The sequence below is a fragment of the Galeopterus variegatus genome, unplaced genomic scaffold (assembly GCF_000696425.1).
Source record: "Galeopterus variegatus unplaced genomic scaffold, G_variegatus-3.0.2 Scaffold263, whole genome shotgun sequence".
Lineage (NCBI taxonomy): Eukaryota > Metazoa > Chordata > Mammalia > Dermoptera > Cynocephalidae > Galeopterus > Galeopterus variegatus.
In genome coordinates, this window is record NW_007726374.1 from 71,314 (window position 1) to 95,018 (window position 23,705).

Genomic DNA, 23,705 nt, shown 5'->3' on the forward strand with positions numbered 1-23,705 from the left:
AATTTTCCAAGAGCCAGAATGCTATTTATTACTGCTGAGTGTTACTTAGATGTCCTGGGCAGGTTTTTAGAACTAGCTTGTGTTTCTTCAGAGGCTCCTCAATTGAGGAACCAGACTGAATTTAGAGAAGATGTTTCAAGTTGATGCCTGCCACAGATTCAACTCAAGTTTTAGAGATAGATCTGCCAGAATTTGACATATTGGCTCTCGGGAGATGAGAAAAAGCATAGTAAAACTCCCAAAGGGTAGAGAAATGAGAACTGACAGTTATTAAGCATCTCTTATGTTTTTTAGGCACTGTGTTATATGCTTTACAATTGCTATTACCATACTGTTCCTATAGGAGATAAGGAATAGTAGAAGAAGGTATGGTGGTCCTTGGGAGAGAATTAATTTGTGATCCATATAAAATGCCCCTTTCATGTGGATGCTGCAATGATTACTCAAATATAAAGAGTTCTGATTCATTTACTTCATAATGAAAAGAGTTCAAAAGTGCTAATCAATGTACTTTACTCTAGAGTAAAAACTCTACTAACATAATTGAAAAATATGCAGAAAAATAACCACATCTCTTTTTGGTAGAAAGAAAAAGTAATGCAAGTGATACATTAGTATACTATATTTCATAAAAAGACTAGGGTTCTCAAAACTTATATTACTTTTATAACATATTTTCACTTGTTAAAGATTTTGGCATATACATGCACACATATATACACACACATACATCTCCACATACACATACACAAATTTTTGGATGTGTTTATAACCCCCCCATTTTTTCTAATTTGAAAAGACAAATGCTCTACAGAGACTCAATTGAATATAATGATATGTAAACTCACTTGTTCATGAGATTTTAACTTCTCTTTTATAAGATCAGCATTTCTTTTTAATTGTTCATTTTCACCTGTGTAAAAATAATCAAAGAACATCCTAATACATAGATAGCACTTTTCAATTAATATGGAAATATGTCTAACAGTCTAGCTTCCATTCATGTGCACATTCAACAAACATGCATCCAGCACCTACTGCACATCAGGCACTTTGCTAGACACTGGGAATGTGGAAAGAAATAGAGTTATTGCTATTTGAAGAACTTATAGCCTGGTGGTGAGACAGATGTTTAAGAAGTTACAATATGCTATGATAACTGCTCTATAATGGCAGTGTGTCTGTGGGAACCTGTGAAAGAAAAGCTTACCCATGTTAAGAGAGGGCATTCTAGACACAGAATATAGCACAGAAGACCATGGGCTTGAGTGAGTATAGCATGTTTAGGAAAGCTATAATTTAAGTACAGTATTGCTGGAGTGTAAAATGTGAGAAGGTGCTTTATTGGTTGGGGCCATATCACCCAGGTGGACATATTCTATATGACTTTGGATTCTGTTTTATAGGTTACAGGGAGACATCAGAGAATTTTGAACAGTGAAGAAGTGAAATGATTGGAGTTACATCCTAAACAGATTATCTGGCAATGTGTATACTGAATGGCAGGGTTTTGATCCTAGAGGCATGAAAATTAGTAAGGATAGATCAAGTTAGAGATAACAGGAACATAAATTAGATAAGTAGAGTACAGAAAAAAAGGTGCAATGAGAAGAACTATTTAGAGAGCAGAATTACCAGGGGATTTAGTGACTGGTTGGATAGGAGAGGCAAAAGAGAAAGGGGAAAGAAACCTTTTAGGTTTCTGGTTTGGGTAACTGAAAACAGTACTTTATTGACCATTTTTGACCAATTTTAAAAACCCTGTAGTTAATTTAGATTAATAAACATTCAGGTCAACTTAAAATTCTAATTTCCTATTTGACTGAAAGTTTTCATGACCCTCATCACTGGCTAGATCTGTGTCTGGAAGGACTCAATGGAAGTGAGGAAGGAGTCTTAGTTGGCTCTTTAATTGCTCTTCCATGTCTTTCCTCCAGCTCTATCTCTTGGGGGTTGGGGACAAGTAATGGGAAGAGTTGAAAAATTCTCTACTTAAGTTCTGGGATTCTAGTCTTCTAGGAGGTTGTGGCAAATATAATGGAGAGCCTAGATTTATTCCAACTTCTAGTAATTTTTTTAGCATCTTTCTTTAGAATATGGGAATATGTAGCTATTTAGTTATTTTGCTGTTTTTGTTAATTGGACTTAGCATAATGTGTTCAAGGTTCATTCATGTTATAGCATGTATCAGAATTTCATTTTTTTTTCCCTTTTTTTGTCTTTTTTACTGACCGGTAACGGGATCACAACCCTCGGTGTCACGCCCGTACCAGGGAACGGCAACGGGATCGCAACCCTCGGTGTTGCGCCTGCACCGCGCTCAGCCAGTGAGCGGGAACCGGCCGCCACATGGGATCCGAACCCTCGGCGGGAGCGCCGCCGCGCTCCCAAGCGGCGCACTCTCCAGTGCGCCACCGGGCCAGCCCCAGAATTTCATTTTTTTAAAGGTTCAATAACATTTCAATTGTATGTGTATATATACCACATTTTGTTTATTCATACATCTTTGATGGACATTTAGGTTGTTTCTATCTTTTGGCTATTGTTAATAATGCTGTTATGAACATTGGTATACAAATACCTGGTTGAGCCCTGCTTTTGATTTTTTGTGTATATATCCAGGAGTGGAATTGCTGGATCATATGATGATTCAATATTTAATGTTTTGAGAAATCATCAGTTTTCCACTGTATCTGTAGTACCATTTTACATTCTCTCCAGCAATGCACAAGAGTTCCAATTTCTCCACATCTCACTAAGCTAATTTTCTGTTTTTTTCTTAAACAATAGTCACCCTAATAAGTGTGAAGTGGTATCTCATTGTGGTTTTGATTTGCACTTCCCTAATGATTAGTGATGTTGAACATCTTTTCATATGCTTATTGGTCATTGGTATGTCTTTTTTGGAGAAATGTCTGTTCAACTCCTTTGGCTATTTGTGAACCAAATGTTTTGCTGTTGTTGAGTTGTACTTGTAGGAGTTTTTTTATATATTCTGGATATTAATCCCTTATCAGATATATGATTTATAAATATTTTCTCTCATTCTTTGGGTTGTCTTTTTACTCTGCTGATATATCCTTTGATGCACAAAAGTTTTTGGCTTTGATAAAGTTCAATTTGTCTCTTTTTTCTTTTTTAAGTGAACCATAATTGATTATACATATTTATGGGGTGCAGAGTTGACTATTAATATTTGTGTACAATATGTGATGATCAAATCAGTACTGTTAGCATGTTCATCATTACAAAGTATAATTATTCTTTGTGTCATTACCCTATTTCTCCCTAACCTCCATCCCCTTCCCCTCTATCCCTCCCTGCTTTCTTCCCTTCCTTCCTACCTTCCTTCCTTCCTTCTTTGATCCACTTATGAGTGAGGAGATTTAGTATTTCTCTTTCTGTGCCTGGCTTATTTCACTTAACATGATTTTCTCCAGGCTCATCCATGTTGCTGCAAATGGCAGAATTTCATTCTTTTTTATGGCTGAGTTGTATTCCTTTGTGTATGTATACCACTTTTTCCTTATCCAGTCATCTGTTTATGGACATTTAGGTTGGTTCCATAGTTCATATTTGTAAATAGAGCTGAGATAAACATGGGAGTGTAGTTATCCCTTTGACACGATGATTTCCATTCCTTTGGATATATACCCAGTTGTGATATTGCTGGATCATAGGGTAGTTCTATATGTAGTTGTTTGAGAAAGCTTCATACCGTTTTCCATAATGGCTGTACTAATTTATAGTTCCACCAAAAGTGTAGAAGAATTCCCCTTTCCCAGCATCCTCACCAGCATTTGTTATTCTCAGTCTTTGTAGTAATAGCCAGTCTAACTGGGGTGAGATGATATCTCAATGTGGTTTGGATTTGCATTTCCCTGATGATTAGTGATTTTGAACATTTTTTCATGTAGCTCTTGGCCATTTGTATGTCTTCCTTTGAAAAATGTCTATTCATCTCCTTTGCCCATTTTTTAATTGGATTATTTAGGTTTTTTTTTACTGTGTAGTTGTTTGAATTCCTTATATATTATGGATATTAATCCCTTGTTGAATGTATAGTTTGCAAATACTTTTTCCGATTCCATAGGTTGTCTTTCCACTCTGTTGATTGTTTCCTTTGCTGTGTGGGACCTTTTTAATTTTATATAATCCCACTTGTTTATTTTTTCTTTTGCTGCTTGTACTGTTGGGGTCATATTCATAAAGTCTTTGCCCAGTCTTACTTCCTGAAGTGTTTCCCCTATGTTTTTATTTTTTCCAGTAATTTTATGGTTTGGGGTCTTATTAAATCTTTAATCCATTTTGAGTTGATTTTGGTATATGGTAAGAGGTACAGGTCCAATTTTGTTCTTCTCCATATGGATGTCCAATTTTCCCAGCACCATTTACTGAAGAGACAGTCGTTTCCCCAATGTAGGATCTTGTTGCCTTTATCAAAGATCAATTGGTTGTAAGTATGTGGGTTGATTCCCAGGTTTTCTTTTCTGTTCCATTGGTCTGAGTGTCTGTTTTTATGCCAGTACCATGCTGTTTTGCTTACAGTAGGCTTTTAATATAATTTGAAGTCAGGTAGTGTCATGCCTCTGGCTTTATTTTTTTGCTCAGGATTGCTTTGACTATTTGGGGTCTTTATTTTAATACCATATGGATGTTAGTACTGTTTTCTCTATTTCTGTGAAGAATATTATTGGTATTTTGATGGGGATTGCATTGAATCGGTAAATTGCTTTGGGTAGTATGGAAATTTAACAATGTTAATTCTTCCAAACCAGGAGCATGGTATGTCTTTCTGGCTTTTTGTATCCTCTTCAATTTCTTTCAGTAGTGTTTTGTAGTTCTCATTGTAGAGATCTTTCACCTCCTTGGTTAAATTGATTCCTAGGTATTTTATTTTTTTGGCAACTATTGTAAATGGGTTTACTTTCTTGATTTCCTTTTCTCCTATTTTGTTATTAGAGTACAAAAATGCTACTGATTTTGGAGTGTTGATTTTGTAATTCTGCAACATTGCTGAAATAATTAATCAGCTCTAAGAGTTTTCTGGTAGAGACTTCAGGTTTTCCTACATACAAGATCATGTTGTCTGCAAACAGGGACAGACTGAGTTTATCCTTTCTAATCTGGATGCCCTTTATTTCTTTCTCTTGCCTGATTACTCTGGCTAGTACTTTCAATACTATGTTCAATAGAAGTGATTGGAGTGGGCATCCTTGTCTTGTTCCTGTTCTTAAGGGAAAAGATCTCATCTTTTCCCCATTCAGGATGATATTGGCAATTGGTTTGTCATATATGGCTTTTATTGTGCTGAGATAATTTCCTTCTATGACTAATTTGCTGAGAGTCTTTATCACGAAGTGATGTTGAATATTGTCTAATGCTTTTCTGCATCTATTGAGATCATCATATGGTTTTTATCCTTGGTTTTGTTGACATGGCATATCACATATATTGACTTGCATATGTTGAAACATCCTTGCATCCCTGGGATGAATCCCACTTGAACATTGTGTATAATTCTTTTGATGTACTGCTGTATTCTGATTGCTAATATTTTCTTGAGGATTTTTACATCTATGTTTATCAAGGATATTGGCCTGTAATTTTCTTTTTTTGTTGTATCTTTGTCTGGTTTTCATATCAGGGTGATGCTGGCCTCATGGAATGAGTTTGGGAGAATGCCTTCTGTTTTGGTTTTTGGAATAGTTTGAAAATTAATGGTATTAATTCCTCTTTAAAGGTTTGATATAATTTAGCTGAAAAGATATCTGGTCCTGAGCTTTTCTTTTTTGAAAGATTGCTGATTACTGCTTCAATCTCATTGCTTGTTATTGGTCTGTTCAGGTTTTTCTTTTCCTTCTTGGTTCAGTCTTGGTTGTTTGTATGTGTCCAGAAACTTATCCATTTCCTCCAGGTTTTCGTATTTGTTGGCATACAGTTGTTAGTATGGATCTGGCCATCACATCTTAGGCACCAGTGGTGACAATTTGCTTTGCACACCATGAATATTCATAACCAATAAAAACAAAACAAAACATTAAAAAAGAAAAAGAGAAAAGATAATATTTCTTAATGGTTACAGAATTACAGCTCGATAGAGAAAATGAGTTCTACTGGTGTATAGTTGACCAAGAATCTAAAGTCAATGATTTACTGCATGTTTTCAAACAACTAGAAGAAAGGAGATCAAATGTTCACATCACAAAGAAATGATTAAGTTTTGCAATGATGAAATGCTAATTACCCTAATTAGACCATCACACATTGTATATTTGTATTGAAATATAGCTCTGTACCCCATGAATATGTACAATCAATATGTTTCAATAAAAAATTAATTTTAAATATAAACAAACAAATAAACAAATAAATAAATAAAGTAAAAAAATTGTTAAAAATATAATAGTCTCTAATGATTCTTTGTATATCTGTTATATAGGTTGTAATATCTCCCTTTTCATGTCTGAGTTTTGTTTTTTGGTTCTTCTCTCTCTCTCTCTCTCTTTTTTTTGTTAACCTAGCTGATGATTTGTCTATTTTATTTATCTTCTCAAAAAACCAACTTTTCATTTCATTGGCCTTTTGCATCATTTTTTTGTCTCTATATCTTTTTATTCTACTCTGAACTTAATTATTTCTTTCCATCTACTACTTTTAGGATTGGATTGTTGTTTCTCTAGTTCTTTGAGGTGTAGCATTAGGTCATTTATTTGCAATCTTTCTATTCTTTTGATGTAAGTGTTTATTGCAATAAAATTCCCTCTTAGTATTGCTTTTGCAGTATCCCACGGGTTTCTCCTCCCCTCTGGAATACCAATGATTCATATGTTTGTGTGCTTGAGGTTGTCTGCTAACTCTCCTAAATTTTCTTCAACTTTTTAAAATTCTTTTTTTCCTTTTTCTGGTCCACCTAGGTTATTTCAAAAAGATCATCTCAAGATCTGAATTCTTTCTTCTGCTTTTACTACCCTGCTGCTCAAGCTCTCTGTTGTGTTTTTTATTTCATTGAGTGAATCCTTCACTTCTAGGAGTTTGGCTACATTCTTTTTTAAGGCTTTATTCTCTTTGTAAATTTTCTCCTTCATACCCTGGATATTTTTTCCTGTTACATTGTGTTCTCTAATTGGATATTTTCTTATTTCTTAAGATAAATTTTAATAAGATAGTTACTCAGAATTCCTTTTTTGACAGTTCAAGAGTTTCCTGCTCAATGGGGTCTGGTACTTAATAATTACTGTATTCCTTTTGTGTTGTCATATCTTCTCATTTATTTGTAGTTCTAGTGGTTTTTTGTTGTTGATGTTGGTTATCTGGTTGAGCACTTGTTTCTTCTATTACTCTGGAGTGGGCTATGAGGAGAAAGACTTCTTCCTCTTTTTTCAGGCTCTGCTGGTGATTCTTCTTGTATCAATGCAGTTAAGTGTGTGGTAGGCTGCCTGTGGGGTAGCCCTGGCTGCTACTGTGGTAGTGAGCCATCCTTGCAGTGGCAGTTGGTGTGGCAGTGGCTGTGGTGGACCACCTTGGCTCCTGCTCACATGGTGGGAGGGGCTTTCCGGGTCTTCAGTCTGGGCCCCTGGTGGTGCCTGGTATGCTGCTCACTTTGGCTCCTGCTTGGGCCATGGGCAGGGCTTTCTAGGGCTTCAGTATGCATCCCCAGTGGCACGAAGTACACTGCTCACCTTGGCTCCTGCTCCAGCAGTGGGCAGGGCTTTTGAGTTCCTGGTTTATTCTGGAAATTAATCCCTTACTGGATGTATGGTTTGCAAATATTTTCTCCTATTCGGTAGGTTGTCTTTTCATTCTGTTGATTGTTTCCTTTGCTGTTCAGAAGCCTTATAGTTTGGTATAATCCCATTTATTTATTTTTTTCTTTTGTTGCTTGTGCTTTTGGGGTCTTATTCATAAAGTCTTTGCCCAGTCCTACATCCTGAAGTATTTCCCCTATATTTTCTTCTAGAAATTTTATAGTTTCAGGTCTTACACTTAAATCTTTAATCCATTTTGGGTTGATTTTTGTATATGGTGAGAGGTATTTCTGACATTATCCTAAATGGGGAAAAACTGAAAGCTTTTCTTTTAAGAACAGGAACAAGATAAGGATGCCCATTCTCACGACTCCTATTCAACATAGTATGGAAGTATTAGCCATAGCAAGCAGGGAAGAAAAAGAAATAAAAGGCATCCAAATTGGAAAAGACAAAGTCAAATGGTCACTGTTTGCAGATGACATGATCTTGGATATAGAAAAACCCATAATCTCTACCAAAAAACTCCGAGAGCTGATAAATGAATTCAGTAAGGTTTCAGGATACAATATCAATACACAAAAATCAGTAATGTTCTTATATACCAACAACGAACAAACAGAAAATAAAATCAAGAAAGCAAGCCCATTTATGACAGCTACCAAAATAATAAAATATCTAGGAATAAATTTAACCAAAGAGGTGAAAGATCTCTATAATAAGAACTACAAAATTCTGCTGAAAGATATTAAAGAGGACACCAAAACCTGGAAAGATTCCTTGTTCATGGATTGGAAGAATTAGTGTGGTAGAAATGTCCATATTACCCAAAGTGATCTACAGATTCAATGCAATCTTTTTTTTTTTTTTTGTCTCTTTTTTCGTGACCAGCAACGGATCGCAACCCTCAGTGTTGCGCCCGTACCGGACCGGGACCAGCTACGGGATCGCAACCCTCAGCACTGCCCCCGCCCTTCGCTCAGCCAGTGAGCGGCTGGTCTGTATGTGGGATCCGAACCCTCGGCGGGAGCGCCGCCGCACTTCCCAAGTGGCACACTGTAGCAGTGCGCCACCGGGCTGGCTAACATTCTTAACAGAAATAGAAAAAACAATCCTAAAATTCATACGGAACAACAAGAGATCCTGAATAACCAAAGTAATACTGAGCAAAAAAATAAAATAAAACTGGAGGCATCATACTACCTGACTTCAAATTATATTGCAAAGCTATAGTAATCAAAACAGCATGGTACTGGAATAAAAACAAACAAATGGACCAATGGAACTGAATAGAGGACCCAGAAATCAACCCAGGTACTTAAAACCAACTGATCTTTGACAAAGGTACCAAGAAATTCTCTCTTCTGCTTCTTCTAGCCTGCTGGTTAAACTCTCTGTTGTGTTTTTTATTTTGTTGAATGAATTCTTCAGCACTGTAAGCTCTGCTACATTCTTTTTCATGGCACTGATTTCTTTGTACATATCTTCTTTCAGGTCCTGTATACTTTTTCTCATTTCATTGTGTTGTCTAACTGAGTTTTCTTGTATCTCATTTAGTTTCCTTAGAATTATCACTTGAAATTCCTTATCGGTCATTTCAAGGACTTCTTGTTCTATAGGATCTAGAGCTTGAGAGTTATTATTACCCTTTGGTGGTGTACTTTCTTGATTTTTCATATTTCTGGTATCTTTCCTTTGGTGTTTAGTCATTGTGGCAGGTGATTTCACAGTCCACTCATTTGGCCCTAATGTCTGGCTAGGATACTGCTGGGACTGCCAATTTGGCACAGCTGCCTTGTTGCCTGTGGGTGGGAGGCTCGGGCCTCTCTGGGCCATGGGGAGTGGCCTGGGATTGGAGTCCCACAGCAGTGCCTACTGTTCTGATGCAGATGCCTAAGGGGGGCGTGTGGGCTTGGTAGCTCTCTGGGCCTTTCTGGGTGGCACACACTGACCTGGGCTGGGGGCGTCCTGCGGCAGCACCTACCTGCTCTGGTGTGGGTGCTTTGGGGGTTGGGGAGCACATGGGCCTGGCAGCTCTCGGCCCTCTCTCTATTTTATTTTTTAAATCAGATTTTGATAGTAAATAACTCACCAAATTATTTTTTGTTTTGTTTTGTTTTACCTTGGTTTCTAGAAAATTTAGAGCTAACTTTTGTGCTATATTGAAGCAATGACCCCTCAGCTTTGGTTTCTGATCAAAGTATCTATCCAATTCTCTTCCTACTTACTTATAGGCAGGACCAGCTTTATAGGAGTGTGATGTGTGCAGTTGTACAGAGCCCTGTGCTCATAAATATGCCATTCTTGGTTTAATACTCTGTTATCACTGTCTTAAAATTCTTAATAGTTTTGTCTCTGAATTTGTAAGTGAAGTCCAGTGGGACAATGGAGAATGCACATAAGCAGAGGAGATAGAAGCAATATTGTCTTCTGTTCTTTCCACCACATTCACACATTGTTTGCAATCCCCCTGAGCACAGAATCCCAGTGGACTCAGGATGCTTAGGAGTTCAGCCAGACTCAAAGTGAATACAAAGTAAGCGTGTTCTGTCTACATCTAAGTAAGTAGCAGATTTGACAGACCTGAGAGGCCACATTTTACATATAAATAAGAACTTGCTTCAAATATAAAAAGAAAGCAATGGAATCTAAGAAACATGAATGTCCAAGCAACACTTTCCTGGGCATGGGACCTATGACATGGGGCCCTGCACTTAGATGTGCCCCAGATTTGGCTTAGTGATCTGTCATCCCCAGCTGAAATTCTCTATAATTTTGCCCATAATTATGTTCCTGTCCATGCACATAAACTATGTCTTCAGTTATTTAGGCCTTCTTTGATTCTTTTCATCGGCATTTTGTAGTTTTCCTCATATAGATCTTGCATATGTTTTGTTAGAGTTATACCTATTCTTTTTGAGGGTGCTAATATAAATGGTATTATGTTTTTAATTTCAAATTACCTTTGTTCATTTCTGGTATATAGGAAAGCAATTGAATTTATATATTAACTTTGTATCCTGTAACCTTGCTATAATCACTTGTTAGTTCCAGGAGGTTTTTGTTGTTGTTATCAATTCTACATAGATAATAATGTTGTCTGTGAACAGTTTCATATCTTCCTTCTCAATCTGTATCCCTTTCAATTCCTTTTCTTGTTTTACTGCATTGTCTTGGACTTCAAGTATATGCTGAAAAGGAATGGTGAGAAGGGACATCCTTGTCTCTCTGTGTTAGAAGGAAAGCGTCTGGTTTCTTACATTATGTATGATATTAGCTGTAGTTTTTTTTGTAGACGTTATTAATCAAGCTGAGGAAATTCCCCTCTATTCCTAGTTTGCTAGGAGTTTTTATTATGATTGGGTGTTGAATTTTGTCAAATGCTTTTTTCTACATCTGTTAATATAATCATGGGATTTTTCTTTTTTTGCCTGGTGGAGTGATAGATTACATCAGTTGATTTTCAAATGTTGAACCAACCTTAAATACCTGGGATAAATATCACTTGCTCATGGTGTATAAATCTTTTTATACATTGTTGGATTTGATTTGCTAATATTTTGTTGAAGGTTTTTGCATCTATGTTCCTGAGAGATACTGGTCTGTAGTTTTCTTTTCTTGTAATATCTTTTGCTGGTGTTGGTATTAGGGTAATGCTGGCCTCATAGGATGAGTTAGGAAGCATTCCTTCTGCTTTTATTTCTGGACGAGATTACAGAGAATTGGCATAATTTCATCCTTAAATGTTTGGTAGAATTAACCAGTAAATCCATATGGGCCTGGTGCTTTCTGTTTTGAAAGGTTACTAATTATTTACTAAATTTCTTTAATAGATATAGGACTATTCAGATTGTTTTATATTTTCTTGTATGAGTTTTGTCAGATTGTGTCTTTTAAAGAATTAGTCAATTGCACATAGGTTATCAAATTTATGGGCATACAGTTTTTCATAGTATTCCTTTATCATCCTTCAAATGTCCATGGAATCTATAGTAATGTCCTCTCTGTCATTTCTGATATTAGTAATTTGTTCATTTTTTAAAAATTAGAAAATAATTTTTGGCCATAAAACAAGTCTTAATACATTTAAAAAGACTAAGATCATAGAAAATATGTTCTCTGACCAGAATAACAGAAGGAAATTTCAAAAATTCACATATGTGTGGAAATTAAACAACACTCTCCTAAATAAACAATGGGCAAAAAGAAAATTCACAGGGGAATTAGAGAGTACTTTGATATAAAAACATATCAATATTTATAGGATGCAGGGCTTATGCAGTGCTTAGAGGAAAATTTATACTTGTAAACGCCTATGTTAAAAATAAGAAAAATCTCAAATCAGTAACGTAAACTTCTATCTTAAGAAAATAGAAAAAAAAAGAGCAAAATCAATCAAAAGCAAATATAAGTAGGAAATAACAAAGATTGCAACAGAAATATCTGAATAGGGAATTAAGAAACAATGGAGAAAATCAATAAAACCAGAAGTTGATTCTTTAAAAAAGTTGATGCTTTATCTAAATTGGCCAAGAAAAAAAAGAGAGAAGACCAAAATTACTAAAACCATGAGTAAAGCAGGTGCATTATTAAATTGTCATTAGGGTTTTTTGTGGTGGTAAGATTTAGTTTCTTTCTCTTGTTTGCATTTTTGTTCTACCTATGGGTTTTGTTCTTACTTATGTATTTATGGTACTATTTACCATTTTTCCATTTTTGGATTATATATGCAGGACTTCCTTGAGAATTTCTTTTTTTTTTTCTTTTTGTCTTTTTTCGTGTCCGGCAACGGGATCGCAACCCTCGGCGCTGCGTCCGCACCTCGCTCAGCCAGTGAGTGGGAACCGGTCTGTATGTGGGATCTGAACCCTTGGCGGGAGCGTCGCCGCGCTCCCAAGCGGCGCACTGTAGCAGTGCGCCACCGGGCCGGCCCCTCCTTGAGAATTTCTTGTAGGTCTGGTCATGTGGTAGTGAACTCCTGCAGTTTTTGTTTGTCTAGAAAATACATTATTTTTCCTCATTTCTGAAGCGTAGCCTTGCTGGAGTTTTTGTTTGTTTGTTTGTTCGTTTTTTAGTATTTTGAATATATCATTTTCTTCTGGCCTGTAGAGTTTCTGTTGAGAAGTCTACTATTAGTCTGATAGGGACTCTCTTATAGGTGACTTGACACTTTTCTCTTGCTTCTTTTAAGATTCTCTGTCTTTGAGCTTTCCAAGTTTGACTATAATATGTCTTGGAGAAGATCTTTTTTAGTTGAATCTGTTTGGGGATCTTTGAGCCTCCTGGATCTGAAGGTCTGTGTTTCTCCTTATACCTGGGAAGTTTTCTGTTATTATTTTGTTGAATAGGTTTTCTATCCCTTTTCCTTTCTCCTCCCCTTCTGGAACACCCATGATTTGAATATTTGTATGTTTAAGGTTGTCTGCTAGCTCTTTTAGATTTTCTTCATTTTTTAAAATTCTTTTTTCCTTTTTCTTGTCCGCCTGGGTAATTTCAAAAAGACTATCTTCAAGATCAGAAATTCTTTCTTCTGCTTGTTCTAGCCTGCTGCTTAAGCTAACAGTTGTGATTTTTATTTCATTGAGTTAATCTTTCAGTTCCATGAGTTCTGCTATGTTCTTTTTTAAGGTATTAATCTTTTTGCGAATTTCTTCCTTCATATCCTGGATTTTTTTTCTCATTTCATTATGTTGTCTAGCTGAGTCTTCTCATCTCACAGTGAATTTCCTTAAGATTGTTGCTTGGAATTCCTTCTCAGTCATTTCAAGTGTTTCCTGCTCGATAGAGTCTGGTATTTGAGAATTACTGTATTCTTTTGGTGCTATCATATTTTCTTGTTTTTTCATATTTCTAGTACCTCTACATTGATGTCCAGTCATCTGGTAGAGCAGTTGCTTCTTCTATTACTCTGGAATAGGCTTTGAGGAGAGAGACATCTTCTTTTTCTGGTCTGCACTGATGATTCTCCTTGTGTCAATGCAGTTGAGTGTCTGGCAGGCCACCTGCACAGTGGCTGTGGCACTGAGCTGCTTTAGTGGAGCTGTGGCTTTGGAAGTGACTGTGGTAGGACACCCTTGTGGAAGTGGTGTTTTTTGGTGTGCTCCTTGCCTGCTTCCAGATGGAGGGGTGCTACTCTTTGCTCCTGCCTTAGGACCACAGTTGTGCTCTGCTTCTTGTATGTTTTTGGGCAGAGGGTGCTGTCTTTGGCTCCTGCCTTAGGAAACTGGGTGTGCTCTGCTTCTTGCCTGCTTCTGGGTGGAAGGTGCTGCCCTTGGCTCCTGCCTTAGGACCCTGGGGCATCCTCTGCTTGCCTGGTTGTAGGCAGAAGGAGCGTCCCTCAGCTCCTGCCTTAGGACCCTGGGTGTGCTCTGCTTCTTGTCTGCTTCTGGGTAGAGGAGGCAGCCTTCAGTGCCTGCCTTAGGACCCTGGGCATGCTCTGCTTCTTTCCTTCTTCCACGACATATCTGAGTCTGGTTCTTATGCTTGGTCTGTCTCTTCAAACTGTGTGTTATTCCTTCTAGTATGCCTTGTAATTTTTTTAAAAAGTGGGACATGAAGTACTGGTAAATGGAACACCAGTAAATATACCTGTGAGAGAAAGGAAGCACTCTATAGTCTTATGCTTAGATCACAGTCTTTTAGTGAGCCTATGCCTCTGAACTGTTTATTACACATATGGTTCTCAGTCCCCCCTCCTGTAGGTGGGAAAGGATGGCTAGAGTGGGCTGGGGTGGACCCTGACTAGATATGGAAGACTAGAGAGGGCTGAAATCGAATATTTCCCTTCCCCCACATACATTAGCCTCTGATAAAACCCCAGTAGGTTAGTCTGTGGTAAAATAGTTTCTTTGGGGGCAGGTCTTATTAAGAAGATGCTCTAGCTTATTTCAAAATGGTTAATTCCCCTCCCCCTTCCAGAAGCCCAAGGAGATTTTTCTCAGATTTTCATTGTGAGAACTTAGTAGACCTTAGAGGTAAAATCTGTAAACGTGTTGCCCCTCCCACCCATGGCTAATTCTCCTTGAAGTTTTTTTCTCTTAGATTTGCCCATACTGAGCCTCCAGCAGTTAATCAATTACAGTTTAGGGTTTCCTACTTGGAGTCTTCCTGATACTTGGGAAGGTTTCTGTTTGGGGTTTTGCTCACAACTTCTCTGATAAGTTGTGATTGTATGTGTTTGTCTGTCTCTCCAACTTTGAAGGCAGTGGTTTGCCCTGTGACCCCACTTCTCTGTTGAATCTAAGAAGAATTGTTGATTTTTCAGTTCATTCAACTTTTTACTTATTGATAGGATGCAGCGGCATCTTCTAAGATCCTTACATCTTCCTTATATGAAACCTAAGGTCTATTTGAAGGATTTTTGTTGAAGTTAGAGTTCTGTTTCCAAGTTTAATGTGCAGGCCAGAGTACTTAAAGTCAATACATTTTCAGCCCTCAAATTGCTTAATGATGGAACCATTTCTAAATATCAAATGGCCTTTCTATGGATTAATTTTCTTCCAAAATCAGTTACTTGGCCACTTTTGGCTGATATTTCATCAGGTTTAATATATTTTCATTATTTTAAATTTATTAATATACCTGATGAAGAACTTTTATAGCGGTAGGAAATATGACAGCTCTCATACTTTTTTTTTGGCTTGTGCTTGTATTATTATTATTATTATTATCATTATCATTATTGTTGCTGTTGTTATCCTCAATATGTGTTATATTTCTTGAAAGCCACTTGTCCATTTGAAAAGAATAATTTGATTAGAAGTAGCTAATATTATCTGCAAAACTCTCTTATCCAGCTACAGGTAAACTGTACTACATGTCTTTACATTGAGACTGGAGGAAAAATTAACAAGCAACTGTTCAGTTTTAGAACTCCCATTCTCAGAGGAAGCACCTTGTATATCCAAAATGACACATAACTGACTTATACATATTATAAGGAATATTATTTTATTTATAAAACTTTCATAAGATTACTTGCTTTGATGTTTTTTAGATAAAAATAAATGCAAATAGGAATTGTAATCTTTTTTCTATATCTCAGTTGATCATCTTTTACTCTTAATCCATAAGTCCCTACTGAAAAGATTGATGGATGAGAATAAAGAAAGTTATTATTTCTCGAATTGTAACTGAAAAAACTCTTAAACTCAGAGAGTAATTGATCCACCAGCTCAATAATGTTACCAAGAAACCATTCTCATAGTCTTTCTTGCCATTCTCAGTGCTGGCACAATTTTTAGGCTGGAAGCAAGAAGTCTGAAATACTTTCAGGCATCATATGCAATTTTATAACAAGAAGAACACAACTCATCTTTTGGGAGAGTGGAAAATTATTCCAGAAGTCCTCCCTTGAAAATAGGGTGCAATCAACTTCTTCTGAGGCATATGGTTAATTGAACAAAGGGTGAATGTCAGAAAAAAAATCAGGTTTCTATTAAGAAGAGGAAACAGTTACTGGAGAGAACACTGGGTAGCTTAAATAAGCAAGTTAACCGTACTACCTGGGTAATCAATTGGGTGAAAGAAGTCAAATATAGGTAGTTTACAACCATCACTTTGCTCAACCAAGCCTTGCAGAAACAGTGGGAAAATGAACTCAGTGAATCCCCATTTCTTCCTGAGAGGCAACAGAGGATATCCATTGTAATGGATTGAATTATGTCCCCCCAAACTCCCTGAAGCTTGAATTTTGTCCCCCAAGTTTTATGTATTAGAAACTTGGCCCCCACTGTGATTGTTAAGAGGGGGGGGATCCTGTTATGGTAATTGAAAGGTGGGGCCTTGAAGAGGTGATTAGATTATAGGACTGTGCAGTAGTGAATAGATTAAAAATGGTAATCAGGGGCGTGGTTCTGAGGGCTTTAAAAGAAGAGAGAGGAGAGTCTCTCTCTGCTCCTTCGGCTTCCACCATCTTGCAATGTGAGACCTCTGGGTCATTGTCTCCACCACCAGATGGACTTTGGACTTCCCAGCCTCAGCAATGGTAAGCAATAAATTTGATTTTTCTTTATAAATCACCCAGTTCCATGAATTTTGTTATAAGTAACAGAAATGGACTAATACATACATTCTCAAGAATGGCTATTTAAAAACTTGTACTTACCTTGTACTGAATCTTAAAGGGAAAGCTTTTAGTTTTCTCTCATTGATTATGCTGTTAGCTGTGGGCTTTTCACATATGACCTTTATTGCGTTGAAGTAAGTTCCTCCTATATCTATTACCTTTTATACCTATACTTATATTGTTGAGAGTTTTTAAAATTATGAATGGATGTTGAACTTTGTCAAATGCTTTTTCAGCATCTATTGAGATGTTCATGTGGGTTTTTGTTTCATTTGCTAATGTGGTATATCACATTGATTGATTTGTATTATCCTTGCATTCCAGGGATATATCCCACTTGGTAATGGTATATGATCCTTTTAATGTGTTATTAAATTTGGTTTGCTAGTATTTTATTGAGGATTTTTGCATCTGGGTTCATCAGGAATATTGGCCTGCAGTTTTATTTTCTTGTAGTCTTTGGTTTTTGTATCAGGATGATGCTGGCCTCACAGAATGAGTTTAGAAGTGTTTCCTCTTTTATTTTCTAAAAGAGTTTAATAAGAATTGGTATTAATTTTTCTTTGAGTGCTTGATAAAATTTATCCATGAAGCCAACTGGTACTGGGCTTTTCTTTGTTGGGAGATTTTCGATTATTCATTCAATATCCCTATTTGATATTGGTCTGTTCAGTATTTTTATTTCTTGACTTAGTTTTGGTAGGTTGTATGTTTCTAGGAATTTGTCTGTTTCTTCTAGGTTACCCAGTTTGTCAGCATATAATTGTTTATAATAGTCCCTGATGACTCTATTTCCCTCCCTGAGGCATCCATTGTAATGTTTCCTCCTTCATTTCTGATTTTATTTATTTAAATCTTCATTCTTTTTTTTCTTGGTCTAGTTAAGGGTTCGCCAATTTGGTTTATATTTTAAAAAAACAACTCTTCGTTTTGTTGAGTTTTTATTGGTTTTAATTCTCTACTTGATTTACTTCTCCCCTAATGTTCACTATTTCCTTCCTTCTGCTAACTGGATTTAGTTTATTGTTCTTTCTCTAGTTTCTTGAGATGTAAAGATAGGTTGTTTATTTGATATCTTTCTTCCTTTTTAATCTAGGCATTCATTGCTATAAACTTCCTTCTTAGAACTGCTTTTGCTGCATCCCATAGGTTTTGGTATGTTGCATTTTCATTTTCAATTTGTCTCAGATGCTTTTTAAATTCTCTTTAGATTTCTTCTTTGACCCAATTTATGTTCAAGAGTGTGTTTAGCACTTTTGCCATTTCTCTACAGCATGATACTGGAAGTCTTAGCCAGAGCAATTAGGCAAGAGAAAGAAGTAAAGGCATCCAATTCAGAAAGAAAGAAGTAAAATTATCTCTGTTTGTAGATGATATGATCATATACTTAGAAAACTCTAATGACTCAAAGGAAAAAAAACTTAGAATTAATAAATGAATCAATCACATTTCTATATCTGAAAAAAATTAAAAAGTCAATCCAATTTACAATAGCAAAACAAAGGATAAGATATTCAGGAATAAGCTTAACCAAAGAGGTGAGAGACTTGTGCAAAGAGGTGAGACTTGTACACTGAAAATTATAAAGCACCGATGAAAGAAATTAAAGAAGATAAAGAAGAAAGATAAATGAAAAATATCCTGTACTGGGCCGAGCCCGTGGCGCACTCGGGAGAGTGCAGCGCTGGGAGCACAGCAGCACTCCCGCTGCGGGTTCGGATCCTATATAGGGATGACCAGTTCACTCACAGCGCTCACTGGCTGAGCGCAGTGCGGCTGGTTTCAAAAAGGACACAAAAAAAAAGAAAAAGAAAAAGAAAAATATCCTGTACTAATAGATAAAAAAAATGAATACTGCTAAAATGTCCACACTGCCCAAAGTGGTCTACATATTTAATGCAATCCCTATCAAAATCCCAATGGCATTCTTTATGGAAGTAGATAAAACAATCAGAAAAGTCACACAGACCTCCAATAGCCAAAGCAATCTTGAGCAAGTAGAACAAAGCTGGAGCCATCCATCTCCTGATTTCAAAATATATTACAAAGCTACACTAGTTAAAACAGTATAGTACTGGCATAAAAACAGACATATAGACCATGGAACAGAATAGAGAGCCCAGAAATAAATCATGTATCTGTCGTCAGCTGATCTTCAACAAGAATGCCAAGAATGCACAATGGAGAAAGAATATTTTCTTCAGTAAATGGTGTTGAGAAAACTGGATATCCATATATAGAAGAATGAAATTGGACCCTTATCTCACACCATATACAAAAATCAACTCAAAATGGATTAAAGACTTAAATGTGAAATCTGAACTCATAAAATCACCAGAAGAAAACATAGGGAGAGTTTCTTGACACTGGTCTGGGCAATGACTTTTTGAATATGACACCACAAGCACAGGCAATGAAAGCAAAAATAGACAAACAGGCTTGCATCAAACTGAACATCTTCTGAACAGCAAAAGAAACAATCCACAGAGTGAAAAGGCAATCCACAGAATGGAGAAAATATCTGCCAACCAAATATTTGATAAGCAGTTAACATCCAAAACTTATAAAGAACTCAAACAACTCAATAGCAAGAAAACAAATAACCTGATCAAAAAATGAGTAAAGGACCTGAATAGACATTTCTCAAGAGAAGACACACAAATAGCAATATGTATATGAAAAGCTGTTCAACTTCATTAATCATCAGGGAAATGGAAACGAAGACCATGAGATATCACTTCACACCTGTTGGAATGGCTATTATCAGAAAGATAATACGGAAAGAAGGAAATCTTTATTATTGGTGGGAATATAAATTGGTACAGCCATTATAGAAGACAGTGTACAGGTCCTCAAAAAATTAAAAATAGAACTACCATATGATCCAGCAATGTCTCTTCTGGGTATATATCTAAAGGAAATAAAATCAGTATCTCAAAGAGATATCCATGCTCCCATATTTATTTCAGCATTATTCACAATAGCCAAGATATGAAAGCAACCTAAATGTTTGCCAATGGATAAATGGCTAAATAAAATGTGACACACACACACACACACACACACACACACACGAGAAAATTATTCAGCCTTAAAAAAGAAAATCTTGCCATTTGAGAAAACATGGATGAACCTGGAGGAAATTATGCTAAGTGAAATAAGCCAGATGCAGAAAGACAAATGCTGCATGATTTCACTTATATGTGGAATCTAAAAAAGTCTAGCTCATAGAAACAAAGAGTAGAATGGTGGTTACTGGGGGCTGAAGACATGAGATATTGGTCAAGACATACAAAGTTTCAGTTGTGCAGGAGAAATTAGTTCTGGAGAGCTAAAGTTTAACAATGTGACTATAATTAACTATATTGTATTGTATACTTGAAATTTGCTAAAAGGGTAGATCTTAAGTGTTCTCCCCCCCACCACACACACACAAAAGTAACAATGTGAGGTGATTGATATGTTCATTAGTTTGGCTATGTTGAATATTTCAAAGTGTAGATGTACATCAAATCATCAAGTTGTACATATTAAATAAACACAGTTTCTAATTGTTAGCTATATCTCAATAAAGCTGGAAAAACAACTTGTACTACCATTTGTGAAAAAATGGTATGCTAGACTGTTGGTCAATATTTGATATCCTTTTACCAAAAAATAATGTATAATATATTAATAACAGATTTTCTGGAACTTCAATGTATTTAACATTAATTTCTAATAGATGTTTTGTTTGAATGAAATCCTGGGAAGAGTTAAATGAAATACAATTTAATCCTAGAATAAGAGGTCTGGAAAAATTATGAGCCTTCATATATTCATTTAATCTAGCTGGGTGTTATATTATAGTCACAAAGAAGGTGAAAGTTGTTCTGAGCCCACAGCATTGAGGTGGGGGAATGAAAGCCCCCATTTTAGGGGACGGAAATGTGGAAAAAATAAGAACTAATAGTATTTCTTAAGGTACATCTCAACCAGAAAATTACAAAGACAGTAAGAAATAACATGCCAAATTAAAGAAATGACATATAAGATCAATATTCTATCTCATTTCCATATGTAAGGTGCATTCTTTATGATAAAGGCAGAGGTCTAAGACAAGAAATACTTATTTGATGAGAGCTGTATGTTGGAGGGGGCCTTTAAAGCAATTCAGTCTAATCTGTAATATAGTGAGGAAAATCTCACAGCCATTGCACAGCTGAATCAGAACAGTACAAACAATTGGTCTCTCTGTTTAATCAACGGTAGGCATATTGAGTTAATATGATTATTAAAATGAAGGTAAGCTGAATGTGGTGGCTTCACTTCCACAAATACGGTCTTAGTCTATGAATAGAATATTCATGGTTTAACTAGTAAATACCCACCATTCAAAACTGAACACAGGATTATTAAAGACCAAGAGTGCCATAGACAATAAATACGGTATACTTCTAAACATCTGAAAGCAATAAAAATAACTATCATGATGTATTATAAAACATCCCTTGATGTTTTATAGATAGAACATTACTGAAACATTCTGTTCAGCATAGCATTTATTATTTCATAATAATTTAGGAAATTATTTTTAAGCAGTAAGGAGTCCTGCCCTTAGCTGATGAATTGAATATGATCAAATTAAAAGAAACTTACTCTCAATGATGTAAAACCCCTCTAGTTTTAAAGATGCTCGAGTAAATCATGCATTTTTACATTTTTGTTTCCAAACTCACCTTTCAAATTGTGTTGATATTCAATGGTCTGCTGTAGCCCTTTTATCATATCATGAAGAGTAGCACATTCTAAAACACAAAAAATAAATTTATTTGAACATCCTTTGCTTTCGTTTTGTAATTATTCTCTCAGTTGAAATAATTAACATAAAATAACATTTAATTGATAATTATGAGATTTAATAAAGCAACCAAGCAACTTGAAGTTAATTATATTATAAATACTTTTAAATCGCTCTTTATGTCAAATGAATTCCAATATTTAGTAATGTGTTTTCTAAGGCACAGTATAGTAGGGATCCTCCCATGTACCATATCTGCCCTAGAAGTAAGGCACACCTATACATGTCTTGGGAACTATGGAGTATTCCATACAAATCTTCCATGAAAGAACATCCTAAAAAAAGAGAATCAAATTATATTAAGTTTTGTTTAATGATAAAAGACCAGAGCCAGTAAGAAGGTATAAGACAATAAGACGATGCTTTTCTTACTCACTGTCTGTCCTCTTAATTCTCATGCATGAGTTTTAGAACAAGAGAATAGCAGTAAAAGTAGTAACAACTCAATGAGTAGTGTTACAAAGCATCAGCATTTTTAGTATCAGTGACTTCTGACATAATGTGAGATAGAACCTTCAATGCAAGTGTTAGAGCCCTGACATGTGCATCTGAGCCTGATCATACTCTTGGTTACCACTAGCAACAGCCACGCCTTTGATGGGAAGCAGTAGTGGTGGAAACTTCCATGGCTTTAACAGTCTATCGGTTATAAGCTCCACAAAAGCAGGGATTATTTTTGTTTTGTTTACTATTTCTTCCTAGTATTTAGAATAGTTGTGTTTCATAGTAGGCAATTCACAAATATTTGTTGAATGATTGATGGCTAGATAGGTAATATCACAGTAAACTGGAACAAAAAATGGGTAAGTGTTCTAGAGAAGCTCTGGCCTGAAAACAACATATGTTTTATTGACTGAATAAAAGAACCAATACTGTGCAGAGAGAATGCAAAATTTTCACCTTTCAGTTAGAGGTTCTGCACTCAGTCTCCATGCACTTTCTTCAACTATGCTGATAGAAATGAAGGCATTTTGTAGAAGTTAAAAGCTTTATGCAGATATAATGTTCTATTTTTGTGGCTCTTCACTCCTCCCTGCCCTCTCTACCATCCCTACCACCCACTCAGGCAAAATTCCTAACATCTTCCATTTTCTCTATCTTGCTATTTCCCAGTAACAGAAAGATGGTTAAACTACATTTGATAGACATTAGCTGAGAACCTGCTTCGTGTATGTTACCGTGCTAGCTGCTACAATTAAAAAATTAAAGAGGCATAGACTCTGCCACTACTTGTATTTGTATCTTTTAGAGTAATGAATCCAGCAATTCATGAAGTACAGTAGCTCAATTTACCTCACTGATCAACAGATTGAAAACAGCCCTGCAACCGAAAGTACGTATATTGGACTTGTTTCAAAAATGTGTATTTTCAAAGGTAGAACACAAGGTGGCTCCCTCATCACATTTTTTTTCTACAGTGGAAACTTTGCTCCATAAGAAATTCTTCATAAGGTGAATAGCATTCACTAATTTAGAATAATGACTTTTAATTCTCTTTGCAAACCTTAACTCACATTATCTTTTCTGTTAGACTTTATTATGTAATTTGAAGAATACTGTCCTATTAAATTCTTCCCAAAAGTCAGAGTTCAAAATATTAAGCTATTTCTTATACTACATAAATTGGTAAGACTATGATCATTTTGAGCACTAATTTAGGCTCTAACATTAACCAGCAATTTGGGTATTAATATCTATTTCATAGGCTAGTGATAAATATCAGATGTAATTATGCATGTAAAGAATGTTCTACAGCACTTGGTCCTCAATACTAATATTATTAACATTTTGAACTGGTAAAAAATTCTTTATCTGGCAACAAATGTAGAAAATAAAATGTCTAAATACCACTTTTATTGTTGAATAAATACAATTATACTTATATTATATTAATTATATTATAGTTCGTTCTTCTTCCCTAAATGGCTCTGTAAGTTGTGATTCTCACTCATTCTTTTACTTCTGCTATTTATAACCTAGTGAAAAAGACATTAGATGTAGAAAAAGTACAGCTGGATTTTTTTTAAAGTACTTTTTTTTTTTTCAGATA

At 35.8% G+C, this 23,705-nt stretch overlaps 1 protein-coding gene across 1 annotated transcript in view; it reads right to left on the minus strand.

Annotated features, from left to right (window-relative positions):
• Positions 1-23,705, minus strand: part of CCDC152 (coiled-coil domain containing 152) — a 44,071-nt gene that overhangs the window by 14,684 nt on the left and 5,682 nt on the right. The window contains exons 3-4 of the mRNA XM_008566691.1: positions 21,534-21,602; positions 849-913 (exon numbers count right to left, since the gene is read on the minus strand). Coding sequence (XP_008564913.1) covers positions 849-913; positions 21,534-21,602 — 134 coding nt within the window. The remainder of the gene's footprint in view (positions 1-848; positions 914-21,533; positions 21,603-23,705) is intronic.